General features: G+C 48.3%; 1 protein-coding gene across 15 annotated transcripts in view; it reads left to right on the top strand.

The window, feature by feature from the left end:
• The window catches only part of LOC120057200 (acetyl-CoA carboxylase-like), a 51,210-nt gene that overhangs the window by 19,922 nt on the left and 15,076 nt on the right, over positions 1 to 16,212 (top strand). For 3 of the 15 annotated variants that reach the window (XM_039005688.1, XM_039005687.1, XM_039005686.1), the window contains exons 26-42: positions 2,034 to 2,195; positions 2,782 to 2,925; positions 3,088 to 3,190; positions 3,382 to 3,489; positions 3,577 to 3,633; positions 3,926 to 3,970; positions 5,071 to 5,112; positions 6,263 to 6,478; positions 6,616 to 6,771; positions 6,926 to 7,150; positions 8,002 to 8,085; positions 8,182 to 8,337; positions 9,674 to 9,820; positions 9,986 to 10,255; positions 11,162 to 11,259; positions 11,484 to 11,604; positions 11,803 to 11,913. In XM_039005688.1, the coding sequence (XP_038861616.1) occupies positions 2,034 to 2,195; positions 2,782 to 2,925; positions 3,088 to 3,190; positions 3,382 to 3,489; positions 3,577 to 3,633; positions 3,926 to 3,970; positions 5,071 to 5,112; positions 6,263 to 6,478; positions 6,616 to 6,771; positions 6,926 to 7,150; positions 8,002 to 8,085; positions 8,182 to 8,337; positions 9,674 to 9,820; positions 9,986 to 10,255; positions 11,162 to 11,259; positions 11,484 to 11,604; positions 11,803 to 11,913 (2,245 nt within the window). The remainder of the gene's footprint in view (positions 1 to 2,033; positions 2,196 to 2,781; positions 2,926 to 3,087; positions 3,191 to 3,381; positions 3,490 to 3,576; positions 3,634 to 3,925; positions 3,971 to 5,070; positions 5,113 to 6,262; positions 6,479 to 6,615; positions 6,772 to 6,925; positions 7,151 to 8,001; positions 8,086 to 8,181; positions 8,338 to 9,673; positions 9,821 to 9,985; positions 10,256 to 11,161; positions 11,260 to 11,483; positions 11,605 to 11,802; positions 11,914 to 16,212) is intronic. The other 12 variants (XM_039005693.1, XM_039005694.1, XM_039005692.1 and 9 more) reach the window with 7 other exon arrangements.

Below are 16,212 nucleotides of genomic sequence, written 5' to 3'. Positions count from 1 at the left end.
GCATAGTCTACCGATCATCTGCAGGAAATGTAACTGAAATGTACCTTTTGTGTAAAGTGTATGTTGTGGCAGGACGAGGTAACGTTGGGCATTGGACGTGTTTGGCTATGCTGCTTGTTCTGTTAAGTGTTACTAGTTATCCCATAAATGAATCAGGTTTTTAAAATTGGAGCTGAATCTGGTTATGGGTGATGTACTAAATGAATGGCAACAGCATGGCATAATGCAGCGTACTGGGAAGACTGAGTGTCTGTCTTACTGTCTGTATATTTCTGTGTGTGTATTGTAGGTGTGTAGAGTGCATTCGGAAAGTATTCAGACCACTTTATTTTTTCTACATTTTTGTTATGTTACAGCTTTATTCAAAAATGTATTAAATGGTTGTTTTCCCCTCATCAATCTAGACTCAATACCCCATAATGACAAAGCAAAAACGTGTTTTTAGGGAATTTTGCTGACTTATGTAAATGTGATATTTCAGGTTTTTTTTTTATATAAGTATTCAGACACTTTACTCAGTACTTTGTTGAAGCACCTTTAGCAGTGATTACAGCCTCTAGTCTTCTTGGGTATGAAGCTACAAGCTTGGCACACCTGTATTTGTGGAGTTTCTCCCATTCTTCTCTGCAGATCCTCTCAAGCTCTGTCAGGTTGGATGGGGAGCATCGCTGCACAGGTATTTCCAGGTCTCTCCAGAGATGTTCGATTGGGTTCAAGTCTGGGCTCTGGCTGGGCCACTCAAGGACATTCAGAGACTTGTCTCGAAGTCACTCCTGCTTTGTCTTGGCTGTGTGCTAAGGGTCGTTGTCCTGTTGGAAGGTGAACCGCCGCCCCCGTCTGAGGTCCTGAGCTCTCTGGAGCAGGTTTTCATCAAGGATCTCTGTATTTTGCTCCGTTCATTTTTCCCTCAATCCTGACTGGTCTTCCAGTCCCTGCCCCTTGAAAACATCCCCACAGCATGATGCTGCCACCACCATGCTTCCTGCAGATGTGACGCTTGGCATTCAGGCCAGATAATCTTATTTCTCATTGTCTCAGAGTCCTTTAGGTGCCTTTTGGCAAACTCCAATCGGGCTGTAATTTTCCTTTTACTGAAGAGTGGCTTCTGTCTGGCCCCTAGACTATAAATGCATGATTGGTGGAGTGCTGCAGAGATGGTTGTCCTTCTGGAAGGTTCTCCCATCTCCACAGAGGAACTCTGGAGCTCTGTCAGAGTGACCATTGGGTTCTTGGTCACCTTTCTGACCAAGGTCCTTCTCTCCCGATTGCTCAGTTTGCCCGGGCGGCCAGCTCTAGGAAGAGTCTTGATGGTACTAAACTTCTTTCATTTAAGAATGATGGAGGCCGCTGTGTTCTTGGGGACCTTCAATGCTGCAAGCATGTTTTGGTACCCATCCCCAGATCTGTGCCTCGACACAATCCTGTCTCGGAGCTCTACGGACAATTCTTTCGACCTCGTGGCTTGGTTTTTGCTCTGACATGCACTGTCAACTGGGACTTTACAAGCATTTCTCTACACTCGCAATAACATCTGCTAACCATGTGTATGTGACGATAAAATTTGATTTGATAGAGGTGTGTGTGCCTTTCCAAATCATGTCCAATCAATTGAATTTACCACAGGTGGACTCCAATCAAGTTGTAGAAACATCTCAAGGATGATCAATGGAAACAGGTTGAATTTCGAGTCTCATAGCAAAGGGTCTGAATACTTATGTAAATAATGTATTTCTGTTAAAAACAAAAAAGAACTTTGTCATTATGGAGTATTGTGTGTAGATTGAACATTTTTTAATTTAATCCATTTTAGAATAAGGCTGCAACTTAACAAAATTATGAATACTTTCAGAATGCACTGTATACTTACTGTGTCTCTACATTGTTCTTCTCTGGAATTGGGGAGTCAAAAGATGTCGTACGTTACTATAATATTCTGTGACAATGTTCTCAAATATTTCTGTGTGAGATGTCTTGTTTTGCCTTGTGCTAGCTGTGCTCTGAATGTGCTGCTTGCTGCTGTCCTGTCCTCTCAGGAGACTGTCTTCCCAGCCCCTGCCCCGTCTTCGGACTCGGGACATTAAGCCTGTGTCTGTGGACAGTAACAAACAGGACCCTAAAGCACAGGATGATAAAACAAAGGATGATGCTAAAACGGAGGAGAATAAACCTCCAGATACGGATGACTCTGTGGACAGGTTGGGCCCCATAGAGACTCTAGGCTATATAGCATTCTGTGGGCTAACTTCTTGGCCTCTCTAAAAGAGGACTTGGCCTCTGTGTGGATGGGAGAGGAGGACCTCTGAATACTAAAAACACCTGGTGGAACCATGGGTCTTTCTACTATGAATTTGGCCAAGGGAAAATGTACAATGCTTCCATGTTCACTAACATTATGCAGATATCTGCTCTTCTTTCACGTAATCTACCTCTTAGCATTTAAATACTGCTGCTGGGCTACTCCATGAGTACTACATCCAGATCTAGAAGATGCCTATTTATTTATTTTTTCCGGATCCTGGTTCACTGTTCTCTGTGAGAACACTGTGCTGTATTAGTATGGAAGTGAATGAGGAGTCAGAATGTTCCTTCTGTCCCAGCAGCTGATCACAGATATAATAAATACTGCTGTGGGATAGAACTGGTTGGTGAGGGGGCTCTTTTAAGGTGAACTCTCCTATGGGTCAGAGATGGGCTCTTCCCTGCTCTGGCCCAGCTCTGGGCTAGTGAGTGAATGTGTGTGCTGCAGGACCCCGGTCTAACGGCTGTCTGTTGTTGCCCCAGGATGTCGTTCTCATCCAACCTGAACCACTACGGCATGATCCACGTGGGCAGCGTGAGTGACGTCCTCCTGGACACCTCTTTCACCCCACCCTGCCAGCGCATGGGAGCCATGGTCTCCTTCCGCTCCTTCCAGGAGTTCACCAGGTGAAGGCTGGGCTCTCTGACCTTTTTTTCAAATTCATTACATTATGACTTTTATTATTTTCCCATATTGGGAAATGGTGTTATTGAATTGGAGCTGGAATACTGAGATATTACCTTAAGTGTGTGTGTGGTGTCTAACCGTGATCCTTTCCTCTTCATCAGGAACATTAAAGATGTGATGAGCTGCTTCTGTGACTCTCCTCCTCCCAGCCCCACCTTCCCAGAGGGTGTGAACCCTGTGCTCTATGGAGAGGAGGAAACCAAGGTCAGTACTGTCTGCTAGTACTGATTCTGATGTGTATTGTAACACGACAGAGTATTGTGACTGAGAGAGCCCTTTGTTCAATGCATGGCATCAACGTAGAAGGACCTTCCTGTTCTTCGTATAGTCGCAATAGATACTTTCTCTCTGAATGATGTGACTGATGTTTTGCCTGCATGCGTCTTGTGACCCAGAGTATCCAAGACGAGCCCATTCACATCCTCAACGTGGCCATCAAGACTGACAGTGACATCGATGACGACGGCCTGGCCGCCATGTTCCGGGAGTTCACCCAGACAAAGGTCAGATGTTTAGGATGAGCCTTTCAGGAAGTACACCTGGACACCTCAGTCGCTTACACTTTCTCTTCCTGTGTCTTCTTCCCCCAGAAATCCCTGCTGTTTGAACATGGCATCCGCAGGCTGACCTTCCTGGTAGCTCAGAAGGTGAGCACTAGGACTCCCACTTCCCTACTCTGCCCTCGGTTCTCTAACCTACTCTTCCAATCACCGTCAACGATCTTATCTTAATCACAATGATGCACGTTGACTCTACAGACTTCCAGACGGCACGAGAGAGTCACGCGTTTAATTTGGAATGGCCTGTAATTTGACCGTCATTTGTATCTCAAATTTGGCTGTTTTGCTTGCTGTCTGTCTCTTCTCTCTTTTCTCTCTCCGTCTCCTTCTGTCCCTCTGTATCCATGTCTTGCCTTTGCTGTGGGGTTTGTGCTGACAGGATTTCAGGAAGGCAGTCAACTGTGAGGTGGACCAGAGGTTTCATGTGAGTAGTGGGAAGATGTGGATGATAACTGTGGAACAGTACAGTTTGTCTTCCTGTATTGTCAACCCTTTCCCTGGACCACTCGAAGTAGCTTTTCGTTGGATTCAGGCAGATAATGACGGCATTTGAGACTAAAGACATTTGGGTAAATGCCAGGTTCCCTTCTCTCTCCCTGCATCAGCCCTTTGAATGCTGCCCTTTCTTTTGACAAGAGAAGAACAGGCTCTGATGAGAGCTAATCACTGCCATTGGTGAGGCCCTCCTCCATATGTGGGTTTGTGTCTCATACAGTAGAGACTCAGTTCCTCTGAATCGCCCATCCTCTTCAGACCAGTGTATTCACACAATAAATCCTGTATTCGCTGTTATACTAACACCAAATCAGACCTATATACAGGCTTGTAGTGGGCATTAGTGCCCCAGACTAATACACAACTGTCCTGTTATTATATACCGATTGAGTTGATGAGTGTGTTTGCAATTAGTCCGGTATTGTTTGGCCAAGTGGGGTGCGATCCTCAAAGCCAAACCTGACAATCAGGCTTCTAGCTAGAGCGTTCAGAAATACAAATCACTCCCTGTGAAAAAGAGAATGTTTTATTCATTAGATTAGCTGTCGCTGCTCCCCTGCTTCCTGTTGCTGTCTGTCATTATGTGAAAAGGCAGTTTGGGAGAATACACTGTAATTCCACCCTCAGACACCAGCACAAATGGGAAGAGATCAGGGCTGTTGAATGTTAAACAGGCGCTTCCTGATCACAGACCGATGCCATATAGTGTTCCTCCTCACTGTCACAGCAATTCACATAGCGCTCATCACAGCTCATTGAGGGGGGAAATGTAGAACTGTAGAAGGAAATGTAGCCACTTAGTGAGGTTAGAAGGTCATGTCTATTTTCAGTCTAGCTGGTTCTGTAACTTAGTTGCAACAGAGCAGGGATTCTTGAAATCCTGGACTCAAAGCCCTAACTCTCTCTGTCTCTATTAACCAGGAGACCTGGTAGGTTGACAACGTGTGTTCTTGCAGCATGTGGATCTGTTTGTGTAACTGTACTCTCTCTCTCTCTCTCTCTCTCCTCACCTGTCTGTCTTTCACACAGAGAGAGTTCCCCAAGTTCTTCACCTTCCGGTCCAGAGACAAGGTGAGTGTCTTCTGTGTGTCAATCTGAACACTGACTTTGTGAGCGACCATAAAATAACAGGTAATGGGCCTCCCAGGTGGCGCAGTAGTCTAAGGCACTGCATCGCAGTGTTAGCTGTGCCACCAGAGACTCTGGGTTCGAGCCCAGGCTCTGTCGCAGCCGGTCGCGACCAGGAGTCCCATGGGGCGGCGCACAATTGGCCCAGCGTCGTTCAGGTTAGGGAGGGTTTGGCCTGCAGGGACATCCTTGTCTCAGTGCAGTGCACGCTGACCAGGTCGCTAGGTGTACGGTGTTTCCTCCGACACAGCTGGCTTCCGGGTTGGATGCGCGCTGTGTTAAGAAGCAGTGTGGCTTGGTTGTGTTTCGGAGGATGCATGGCTCTCGACCTTCGCCTCTCCCGAGTCCGTGCGGGAGTTGTAGCGATGAGACAAGACAGTAACTACTAACAATTGGATACCACGAAATTGGGGAGAAAAAGGGGTTACATTTTTTTTTGTTAAATAACAGCTAATGGTCTGCTCAGTGGTAGTGGTCAATGAACAGGTTCAATCCATCCCAAAAAGATAAGGGAATTCATATTTGAAGTGCTAACACACAGACTGAATATATAACTTAGATGAAAGATGAGCCCAAGTGACCATGCTTCTCAATGTGTAGACTAGAGTTACAGCGGAAGAGTGTCAATTTCACATCATGGCAACAATAGAGGTGAGGCAATTTGAATAAGATGGTTGCAGAAAAAGTACCTTTCCTCTTTCCTTGCTCACCCCTTAGTTGGCACTGAAAGTCACTCCATTATGATCAATGATGGCTCTTCCCCTGCCTAGGCCCCTGATAGTCTCACTACAATGGCACCACCAAAACTCATTACCGTAATTAACTATTTAATTATGTCCCCCATTTAAGAGAAATGACACCCATTAGCAGTCTGCGATTGCTTTTGATTTCATTTACTTAATGCAGTGTATGGCTGGCGGGCACCCTCTAGTCTCATACAAACCCAATGCTCCTGAAACAGCTAATTGGATGATGGTAGGCCTAGAGGATAATGCATTCCCATTCCTTGAACCCTCAATTGGTTGGTGTGACAGTATCTTGCTGTGTGTGACGGTGTCTTGCTGTATATCTGATTGTCCCCCTGTGTGTCTAGTTTGAGGAGGACAGGATCTACCGTCACTTGGAGCCAGCGCTGGCCTTCCAGCTGGAGCTCAACCGCATGCGTAACTTTGCCCTGACCGCCATCCCCTGTGCCAACCACAAGATGCACCTATACCTGGGCGCTGCCCGCGTGGAGGTGGGAACAGAGGTCACCGACTACCGCTTCTTTGTCCGGGCAATCATCCGTCACTCAGACCTGGTCACCAAGGTGAGGGCGATAGTGATACACGACTTAAATGCCTGTGTGTGTGTGTGTGTGTGATTAATACACCTGTTCTGTTTGTGTGTGTATGTGAAAACGTGCCCCTCTCTGACCTCTGCTCCTGTCCTGTGTCTTATCTCCAGGAGGCGTCTTTTGAGTACCTCCACAACGAGGCAGAGCGTCTGCTGCTGGAGGCCATGGACGAGCTGGAGGTGGCCTTCAACAACACCACCGTACGCACCGACTGCAACCACATCTTCCTCAACTTTGTCCCCACCGTCATCATGGACCCCTCCAAGGTCAGTGGCAGCACACCCAAGACCTGTACATACACTGTTCACGTGTACATTGCGTTTATCCATGTTTGTTCACTGTACATGTAGTGATGCGTTTTGGTGCTGTGTGTGTGTGTTTTATATGCTTAATTCGTAACCTCTGTGTGCACATGCTCAGATTGAGGAGTCTGTGCGTTCCATGGTGATGCGTTACGGCAGTAGGCTGTGGAAGCTCCGGGTGCTCCAGGCTGAGCTGAAGATCAACATCCGGCTGACGCCCACGGGCAAACAGATCCCCATCCGCCTGTTCCTCACCAACGAGTCAGGCTACTACCTGGACATCAGCCTGTACAAGGAGGTCACCGACTCCCGTACGGGACAGTTGGGGCCTAAAGACCGACAGGTGGGGCACTCGCACGTCGTTCATCCCCCGCGGCCCACACTCCCAAGCAATCACAGGCAGGGGAAACAGCCTCACACTGAACCCTCAGCTCCCAGAATGCACGTTAATGGGCACCTCCTGGTTCATGCTCAAATATTTGGAAGTTTAGTTAAGAAATAAATGACATGCCATCTGTGGATCAGTCAGTCTACTGCGTAAAGTGGAGCTGAGGGTTCTGTAAGTTGTCTGCCCAGCCTCTAGCCTGTTGGACAAGACTAGCAGTGATCATGGTATTTTTATGTAGGAGAACAGGTAAGTTGCATCCATCTATATATCATCCCATTCCATTGCTATACCAGGGTAAAGGTTCCATGAGTCATACAGTCATTGGCAGAAAGCATATGCAGGCAGCTAAGATTAGTAGAAAATAATGCCCCAACTACTACGGTGGAGAAATAATGAACTGTAACGTTTCCCATTAGTTTTTCTGGGCAGGTGCCATATTCGCTGTATGATGTTGAATATGAGAGAAGAGCTGGTCGATGGCGCTGAGTTGAGTGAGGCTCCGTTGCATTGTCCTCAACCTTATTCATCAACACTTAGCACAGGCGTGGACAGGCCCATTCTTACCTTGTTCTCATGGGCCCCTTGACATGTCTCAGTAGCCAGATGTGTGAGATGAACTCCTTATTTTATTCTAAAAGGACTTTATTGTGTGAAGCACAAGAGAAACAGTGTTTTCATTCTGAGGAGTCCATATCTCTCTAATGTGATGACACGGCTCAGGTTTCCAGGTCTGGTCAAAGGACCTAATCAGACGGAACAACTGATAGGGATGGTAAAGAACATGACTTCATGTTCTCCTATTGCAGATAGAACTCCATCCACAGCTCCGGTCAGCGTTGTCACCGCTTCCTGTTTCTTGGAATAGGCTCCATGGCGGATATCTGTCTTCGGTACATTACATATCGCGTCCTGTGTTCTCTGTGTAGATATGTGTGGCAGCTAGTGTCTGTGTGTGGTGAGTGACTCTTATGTCCTCTCTCCTTCAGATCATGTTCCAGGCGTATGGGGACAAGCAGGGACCTCTGCATGGCATGCTCATCAACACCCCCTATGTGACCAAGGACCTGCTGCAATCCAAGCGCTTTCAGGCGCAGTCCCTGGGCACTACTTACGTCTACGACTTCCCTGAGATGGTCAGACAGGTATGGACCTCGACACAACAGCTCAGTGGTCGCAGTTGCTGGTGTACATAAAAACATACTATCATGTTTGAGGTCAACTGCATGTCAATCAAGGAAGTTAATTGTAATGTTTCCCATTTTGTTTTTGAAATTCAATGCATGAAATGAAGGTCTCACAAAGTAAAATAAATAAGGGGACATTTCCAATTTATAAATACAAATGTCTCCCCTGAATTTTAAATGGAATTGATGTCAATCCTGCATGTTATCACTCTACATTAGAGGTCTGCGCAGGACTGATTTATTCATCCTGCGCAAAAATAACTTATGAAATAGATTGAATTACCAGAGATTCACATGGCCCTTATATTGTATTACTGGGCTATATCAGCCAACATGCTAGATGTAGTTTGAAGAGAGCAGAGTTGGAGAAACTTGTACTTTCTCTTGAGCTATTATTATAGCCTACCTTTTAGGAGTGGGGAGATTTTCAGACGGTGACAAATATGGGTGATCAATATTTATTACTAGGCAATGTAGTAAACTATAGCCTAATTTATATGTAGGAAGTACATTTCCTTGGAAAGATAACTGCCCCGTGCTTCTCCGGTCATGCATAGGCTATAGCCTACTTTGTTTAATTGAGCCCACACGCGTACCTGATCTCGCACGTATGGCTACTGAACTGGAAGCAGCAACAATGATGCGAGTTCATACTTGCACTTTGTCTTGGGCTATGTTTTGCATACAGGATGTAGCCTTCCTTTTAGAAGAATTGCATGCGCAGCGCTCGCTCACCATGGTAGCCTTTTCCTTTTCACCCATGATCACATTCTTTGATTGCACCTCGACTCACGTTGGTCAAGCGGCCTCCTTCTTTCCATTATCAATATTTATTCACACATTACTGGTGAACTATAGTCGAATCATATTGAGTTTCCTTGGGAAGATAACTGCCACGTTCCCATGTAGGCAGCCGACTGTATTTCATTGAGACTTGCATCGCCCAACTAGGACAGAAGAGGTTAACTTAACTTCAAGCAGCAAATTCTGAGAGTGTGTGAGTAATGTCACAAAGATGTACTTTTAATACAGTAGGTAGGCTAATGCATACAAAGCAGAAAGATGACCGTTTCCAAATAATCTGAGAGACAACAAAAATATTTTCATCCCAAAGTTACCTGTCTGACCGGCCGCTCCCAACCGCAGCATGAAAAATGACGACCGCGCCGCAATGACAACGGCGCCGCAATGATCTCTGTCGGAGCACTGCAGCCCTCTGTTCTACAGTAAGCGTGTTATACTGAGAGTGAGCAGCAGTCTCTTGACTCCTCTTTCTGGTTCCTCTTTCCTCCAGGCTCTAAAGAAGCTGTGGCAGTCCACTCAAACCTTCGCCCACCTGCCCAAATGCCCTCTGCCCTCTGAGCTGCTCACCTTCACAGAGCTGGTCCTGGACCCACAGGGACAGCTGGTGCAGATGAACCGTCTACCAGGAGGGAACGAGGTGAGGAGTAACTCCTTTAAACTTGCAGTTCCATTTCTGATCTGTAGGTGTCTCTGTGTTTCTTTGGCAGGATTGTTCAGTAGCTGTTTGCCAGGAATTGTCTCTATACATATGTAAATGCAAAGAAGAGTAAATGAATATGTTTACCTGTGTGTGTCCCTCTAGATTGGCATGGTGGCCTGGCGGATGACGCTCAGGACCCCAGAGTACCCGGCAGGGCGTGAGATCATTGTGATCAGTAATGACATCACACATAAGATTGGTTCGTTTGGGCCGCAGGAGGACCTGCTGTTCCTGCAGGCCTCAGAGATGTCCAGGGAGAGTGGCATCCCTCGTATCTACATCTCTGCCAACAGTGGTGCCCGCATCGGCCTGGCAGAGGAGATCAGACATATGTTCCATGTGGCCTGGCAGGACATGGCAGACCCCTACAAGGTCAGCTGGCAGAATAGGGCATGGGGGTGTAGATGTTCTGTTGAAGAATTGGAGATTATTTGTAGGGGTCAGTTGGATTTGGAGATTATTTGTGTTGTAGGACTCTGTTAGCAGATGTCTCTGCCCATGTACACTACACAACCAAAAGTATGTGGACACCACTAGATGTTGGAACATTGCTGCAGGGACTTGCTTCCAATCAGCCTCAAGAGCATTAGTGAGGTTGGTCATTGATGTTGGGCGATTAGGCCTGGCTCGCAGTCGCTCCAAGTCGTTCCAATTCATCCCAAAGGTGTTCGTTGAGGTCAGGGCTCTCTGTAGGCCAGTCAAGTTCTTCAACATCGATCTCGACAAACCATTTCTGTTTGGACCTTGCTTTGTGCACGGGGTGTTGTCATGCTGGAACAGGAAAGGGCCTTTCCCCAAACTGTTGCCACAAAGTTGTATGCTGTAGCGTTAAGATTTCCCTTCACTGGAACTAAGGGGCCTAGCCCGAACCATTAAAAACAGCCCTCGGCGGTCCTGCTCTGTGAGCTTGTGTGGCCTACCACTTCGCAGCTGAGCCGTTGTTGCTCCTAGACGTTTCCACTTCACAATAACAGCACTTACAGTTCACCGGGACAGCTCTAGCAGGGCAGAAATGTGACGAACTGACTTGTTGGAAAGGTGGCATCCAATGACAGTGCCACGTTGAAAGGCACTGAGCTCTTCAGTAAGGCCATCCTACTGCCAATGTTTGTCTATGGAGATTGCATGGCTGCATGCTCGATTTTATACACCTGTCAGCGACGGTGTGGCTGAAATAGCCGAATCCACAAATTTGATGGGGTGTCCACAAACTTTTGGTCATGTAGTGTATGCATGTCCCTCGCAGACTGCTAATTCAGTCTTTGTTTCTCTCCACAGGGCTTCAAGTACTTGTACTTGACCCCTCAGGACTACAAGAAAGTGTCTGCCCTGAATTCTGTTTACTGTGAACACATAGAGGACAAGGGAGAGTCCAGGTGAGTCCAGACATTACCCCTCAGCCATATTATTATTCACTGTCACCCTATTCAATACAGATAATACATCCAGCTCACTGGCCAGCGGAGAAAGTGTGAAACTACAACCTGTAAGAGAATCAATGGGCTGTGCATGAATACACATGAAAAGCCCCTCGGACAATGGGAGAAGGGGGATGAAGTGATGAGGTGTTATGTGTCTGACAGAGCCTTTCCTTGTTCAGGTACAAGATCACTGACATCATCGGGAAAGATGACGGTCTGGGGGTGGAGAACCTGAAGGGCTCCGGGATGATCGCAGGAGAGTCCTCTCTGGCCTACGACGAGGTCATCACCATGAACCTGGTACGCACCGACGCACTGGATGTACCGACACACACATGCACACCTAAACACACAACTACTTACGGTCTGTCATGTTACTACTTAAGTGCTACTCTTACGAGGCGGAGGATGGCAGATGTAAGAATGGGTTTACCCGGATCACTGACATGCACTTGACTAGGGGTTTCCTAAGCAGGCTGTGTGTGTTTCTCTCTCCAGGTGACGTGTAGAGCCATAGGCATCGGAGCCTACCTGGTCAGGCTGGGTCAGAGAACCATTCAGGTGGAGAACTCCCACATCATTCTCACTGGTGCTGGAGCTCTCAACAAGGTAAGAGCCAGCATCACTCCCCTTTCCTGGTTGTACCTCATGGCACACGAAACTCTCACTGAAATACTGAGAGGTATTCTGCTAGGATGCAGCGTTCCAATGCGGCCTCTGGGCAGGGACATTAGCTCTTTGTCTTTTTCCTTAAGAGGTCAGCTGCAGCACTCACTATCGTCACTAACAACAAGACTACACATTTATTAAATGAACCATCTATAAAACAGATACAGTGAGTGTCTTTTAATACTCTTTTAATTGTCCTGTTGTTTTTTTTGAAGAGAGGAGGAGACATGTTAATGTGTTTTTGCACTGTGCTCCGTCGTCTGTGACCCAAGTAGATTGTTCCTGAGTTCATGCAATTAACGCTTCTGCATTTTAATCTGGAATTTCACTGTTAATATGTAATAGTTGGTCATGCCATTTATTTTGCAGTTAATTTGAGGAAGAGGCCAAAGTGGTGTGTGTATATATTTGTGTTGTACTGTAGAGATGGCCATTGAATAGATAGGATATATCCCTTAAGAGTGAACAATAAAACGGACAGCTCCCTCTTAACTAGGAGGCGGAAAGACGGTGTCACGTCTGAATCGAAGAATAGAAATTATAATGGTGTTTTCTGATCCTCTATTTCTCTCACGCTGTGTACATTTTTCCGGCTCAGTGATCAGGCCCTCCACTCCCCTCGCCTCTCCCCTCCTCTCATCTCCCCAGTCATACTGCTGCAGCTCCTGGTGGGATAATAGAAAGAGAAGCGTCAAGTTGTTATTTGCATAGAAATGGCAGTGTGACGCCTGAGGCTGCTGCTGGGGAGAGGGACATCCATATCATTTGTCTCCAATCAGAATGAAAAGTTTTGCCGAGGCAGATTTTTTTTTCTTTCTCCCGGTGCTCCACGGGCACTGACTACCCACCGCTTCCTCTCTCCCTCCGTCTCTCCCCCTCTCCCTCCGTCTCTCCCCCTCTCCCTCCGTCTCTCCCCCTCTCCCTCCGTCTCTCCCTCCGTCTCTCCCCCTCTCCCTCCGTCTCTCCTCTCCCTCCGTCTCTCCTCCTCTCCCTCCGTCTCTCCCTCTCTCCCTCCGTCTCTCCCTCCGTCTCTCCCTCCGTCTCTCCCTCCGTCTCTCCCTCCGTCTCTCCGTCTCTCCCTCCGTCTCTCCTCCTCTCCCTCCGTCTCTCCTCCTCTCCCTCCGTCTCTCCCCCTCTCCCTCCGTCTCTCCCTCCGTCTCTCCCTCCGTCTCTCCCTCCGTCTCTCCCCCTCTCCCTCCGTCTCTCCCCCTCTCCCTCCGTCTCTCCCCCTCTCCCTCCGTCTCTCTCTCTCCTCTCTCCTCTCTCTCTCCCCATCTCTCCTCCCTCTCTCTGCATAAACATGACTCCATTCCAAATTTACATGACAAATCTGCTCATGACAAAACACAACTACATGCACGTTTTTTTTTGCAGGTTTTGCTGCAAGCGCGCGTGTTAATGTGTGTGTGCGCGCTCGTTTTCGGATGCTGGTTGCTAGAGAAACGTCAGATTGTGTGTGTTACAGTCTGTGTTACAGTAAATGTGGAAAATGTATCATGTGTTTGTTTTTTTTTTATAGAAAAATAGGAAAATAACAGATGTATCCATTTCGCAGTAAATCTATAGTTTTTACTATAATTGTGTTTACTATAACATATCAAGTTGATGATTCCCAGTTTTCCACATTGGCAGTAAGTCTATAGTTTCCTATTTTTAAGCTTTCTGTAACATTTATCAAATGGATGTGTCACAGTTGAATGTGTCCATTCACAATGATGGTCCATCCATTCAGCAGTAGCCATGGCAACAACAAAAAACACACATTATATCCCCATAGACTCCCTGGTTCACCAAAGCTGTATGAAGAGGACATACACACATCTTGATATACTAATTTCATTCACTGATGGACATCTTTCTCCTGTTTGTATGGTGGCTGGATAGTAACTACTTGCACAAATATCTCAGTGGGCCTATGTCCCTCCACCCTCCCTCTCCCTCTGCTGTGGAATCTTAATGAACCCAGGCCCAGCCCGGTGGCACACAGGCCCTGCGTCTGCCTGTCAAGGTGACTGCAATGCTTGCTGGGGCCGCGGGCTGCCCTGACAGCTTTAGGAGAGCGCCCAGGATTTGTAGCCAGGGACATAACCATTAATGGTAATAAAGAAAGTAAATGATGGCCGAAGAGGTGAGAGCTGAGAGTGAGCAACGAGCGCCTCTCTGTGTTTTACTGAGCTGTGTCCCCTGCGCGGCCGCCCGCCCTTGTGTGTGTGTGTGTGTGTGTGTGGTGGGAGAGGGGAGGTTAATGGGTCCGACAGGTCACAGGAGCAGTTTGGACGCCAAAATGAGTTCAGTGGCCTCCATGCCATCCTTCATTAGCCTCTCACACCAGGAGTGACGCACAATAAACCAATATATACACACTCATACAGGCAGTCTCGTACACGTGCTATTCAGTGTGTGTGTGTGTGTGTGTGTGTGTGTGTGTGTGTGTGAGAGAGCGCGCGTGTGTGTGTGAGAGAGAGCGTGTGTGTGTGAGCGTGTGTGTGAGCGTGTATGTGTGTGTGAGAGAGCGTGTGTGTGTGTGTGAGAGAGCGTGTGTGTGTGTGAGAGAGCGTGTGTGTGTGTGAGAGAGCGTGTGTGTGTGAGAGAGCGTGTGTGTGTGTGTGTGTGTGAGAGAGCGTGTGTGTGTGTGTGTGTGAGAGAGCGTGTGTGTGTGTGAGAGAGCGTGTGTGTGTGTGTGTGTGAGAGAGCGTGTGTGTGTGTGAGAGAGCGTGTGTGTGTGTGAGAGAGCGTGTGTGTGTGTGAGAGAGCGTGTGTGTGTGTGAGAGAGCGTGTGTGTGTGAGAGAGCGTGTGTGTGAGAGAGCGTGTGTGTGTGTGTGAGAGCGTGTGTGAGAGCGTGTGTGTGTGTGAGAGAGCGTGTGTGTGTGTGAGAGAGAGAGCGTGTGAGTGTGCGAGAGAGCGTGTGTGTGTGCGAGAGAGCGTGTGTGTGTGCGAGAGAGCGTGTGTGTGTGCGAGAGAGCGTGTGTGTGTGCGAGAGAGAGAGAGAGCGCACGTGAGAGAGAGAGAGTGTGTGTGTGTGTGTGTGTGAGAGAGCGCACGTGAGAGAGAGAGAGAGTGTGTGTGTGTGTGTGTGTGTGTGTGAGAGAGAGCGTGTGTGTGAGAGAGAGCGTGTGTGTGAGAGAGAGCGTGTGTGTGAGAGAGAACGTGTGTGTGTGAGAGAGAACGTGTGTGTGTGAGAGAGAGCGTGTGTGTGTGTGAGAGAGCGTGTGTGTGTGTGAGAGAGCGTGTGTGTGTGCGAGAGAGCGTGTGTGTGTGCGAGAGAGCGTGTGTGTGTGCGAGAGAGCGTGTGTGTGTGCGAGAGAGCGTGTGTGTGTGCGAGAGAGCGTGTGTGTGTGCGAGAGAGCGCGTGTGTGCGAGAGAGAGAGAGGGAGCGTGCGCGTGTGAGAGAGAGCGTGCGTGAGAGCGTGAGCGTGCGTGAGAGAGAGAGAGCATAGGTGAGAGAGAGAGAGCATAGGTGAGAGAGAGAGCGTGCGTGAGAGAGAGAGAGAGAGCGTGCGTGTGAGAGAGAGCGTGCGTGTGAGAGAGAGCGTGCGTGTGAGAGAGAGCGTGCGTGTGAGAGAGAGCGTGCGTGTGAGAGAGAGCGTGCGTGTGAGAGAGAGCGTGTGTGTGAGAGAGAGCGTGTGTGTGAGAGAGAGAGAGAGAGCGTGTGTGTGAGAGAGAGAGAGAGCGTGTGTGTGAGAGAGAGAGAGAGAGCGTGTGTGTGAGAGAGAGAGAGAGCGTGTGTGTGAGAGAGAGAGAGCGTGTGTGTGAGAGAGAGAGAGCGTGTGTGTGAGAGAGAGAGAGAGCGTGTGTGAGAGAGAACGTGTGTGTGAGAGAGAGCGTGTGTGCGAGAGAGAGCGTGTGTGCGAGAGAGAGCGCGTGTGCGAGAGAGAGCGCGTGTGCGAGAGAGAGCGCGTGTGCGAGAGAGAGCGCGTGTGCGAGAGAGAGCGCGTGTGTGCGAGAGAGAGAGAGAGCGTGTGCGAGAGAGAGAGAGAGCGTGTGTGAGAGAGAACGTGTGTGTGAGAGAGAGCGTGTGTGTGAGAGAGAGCGTGTGTGTGTGTGTGAGAGAGCGTGTGTGTGTGTGAGAGAGCGTGTGTGTGTGTGTGAGAGAGCGTGTGTGTGTGAGAGAGCGTGTGTGTGTGTGTGTGTGCGAGAGAGAGTGTGTGTGTGCGAGAGAGCGTGTGTGTGTGCGAGAGAGAGCGCGTGTGTGCGAGAGAGAGAGAGGGAGCGTGCGCGTGTGAGAGAGAGCGTGCGTG

The sequence above is a fragment of the Salvelinus namaycush genome, chromosome 12 (assembly GCF_016432855.1).
Source record: "Salvelinus namaycush isolate Seneca chromosome 12, SaNama_1.0, whole genome shotgun sequence".
NCBI lineage: Eukaryota > Metazoa > Chordata > Actinopteri > Salmoniformes > Salmonidae > Salvelinus > Salvelinus namaycush.
This window is presented reverse-complemented; position numbering and strand designations above follow the sequence as displayed.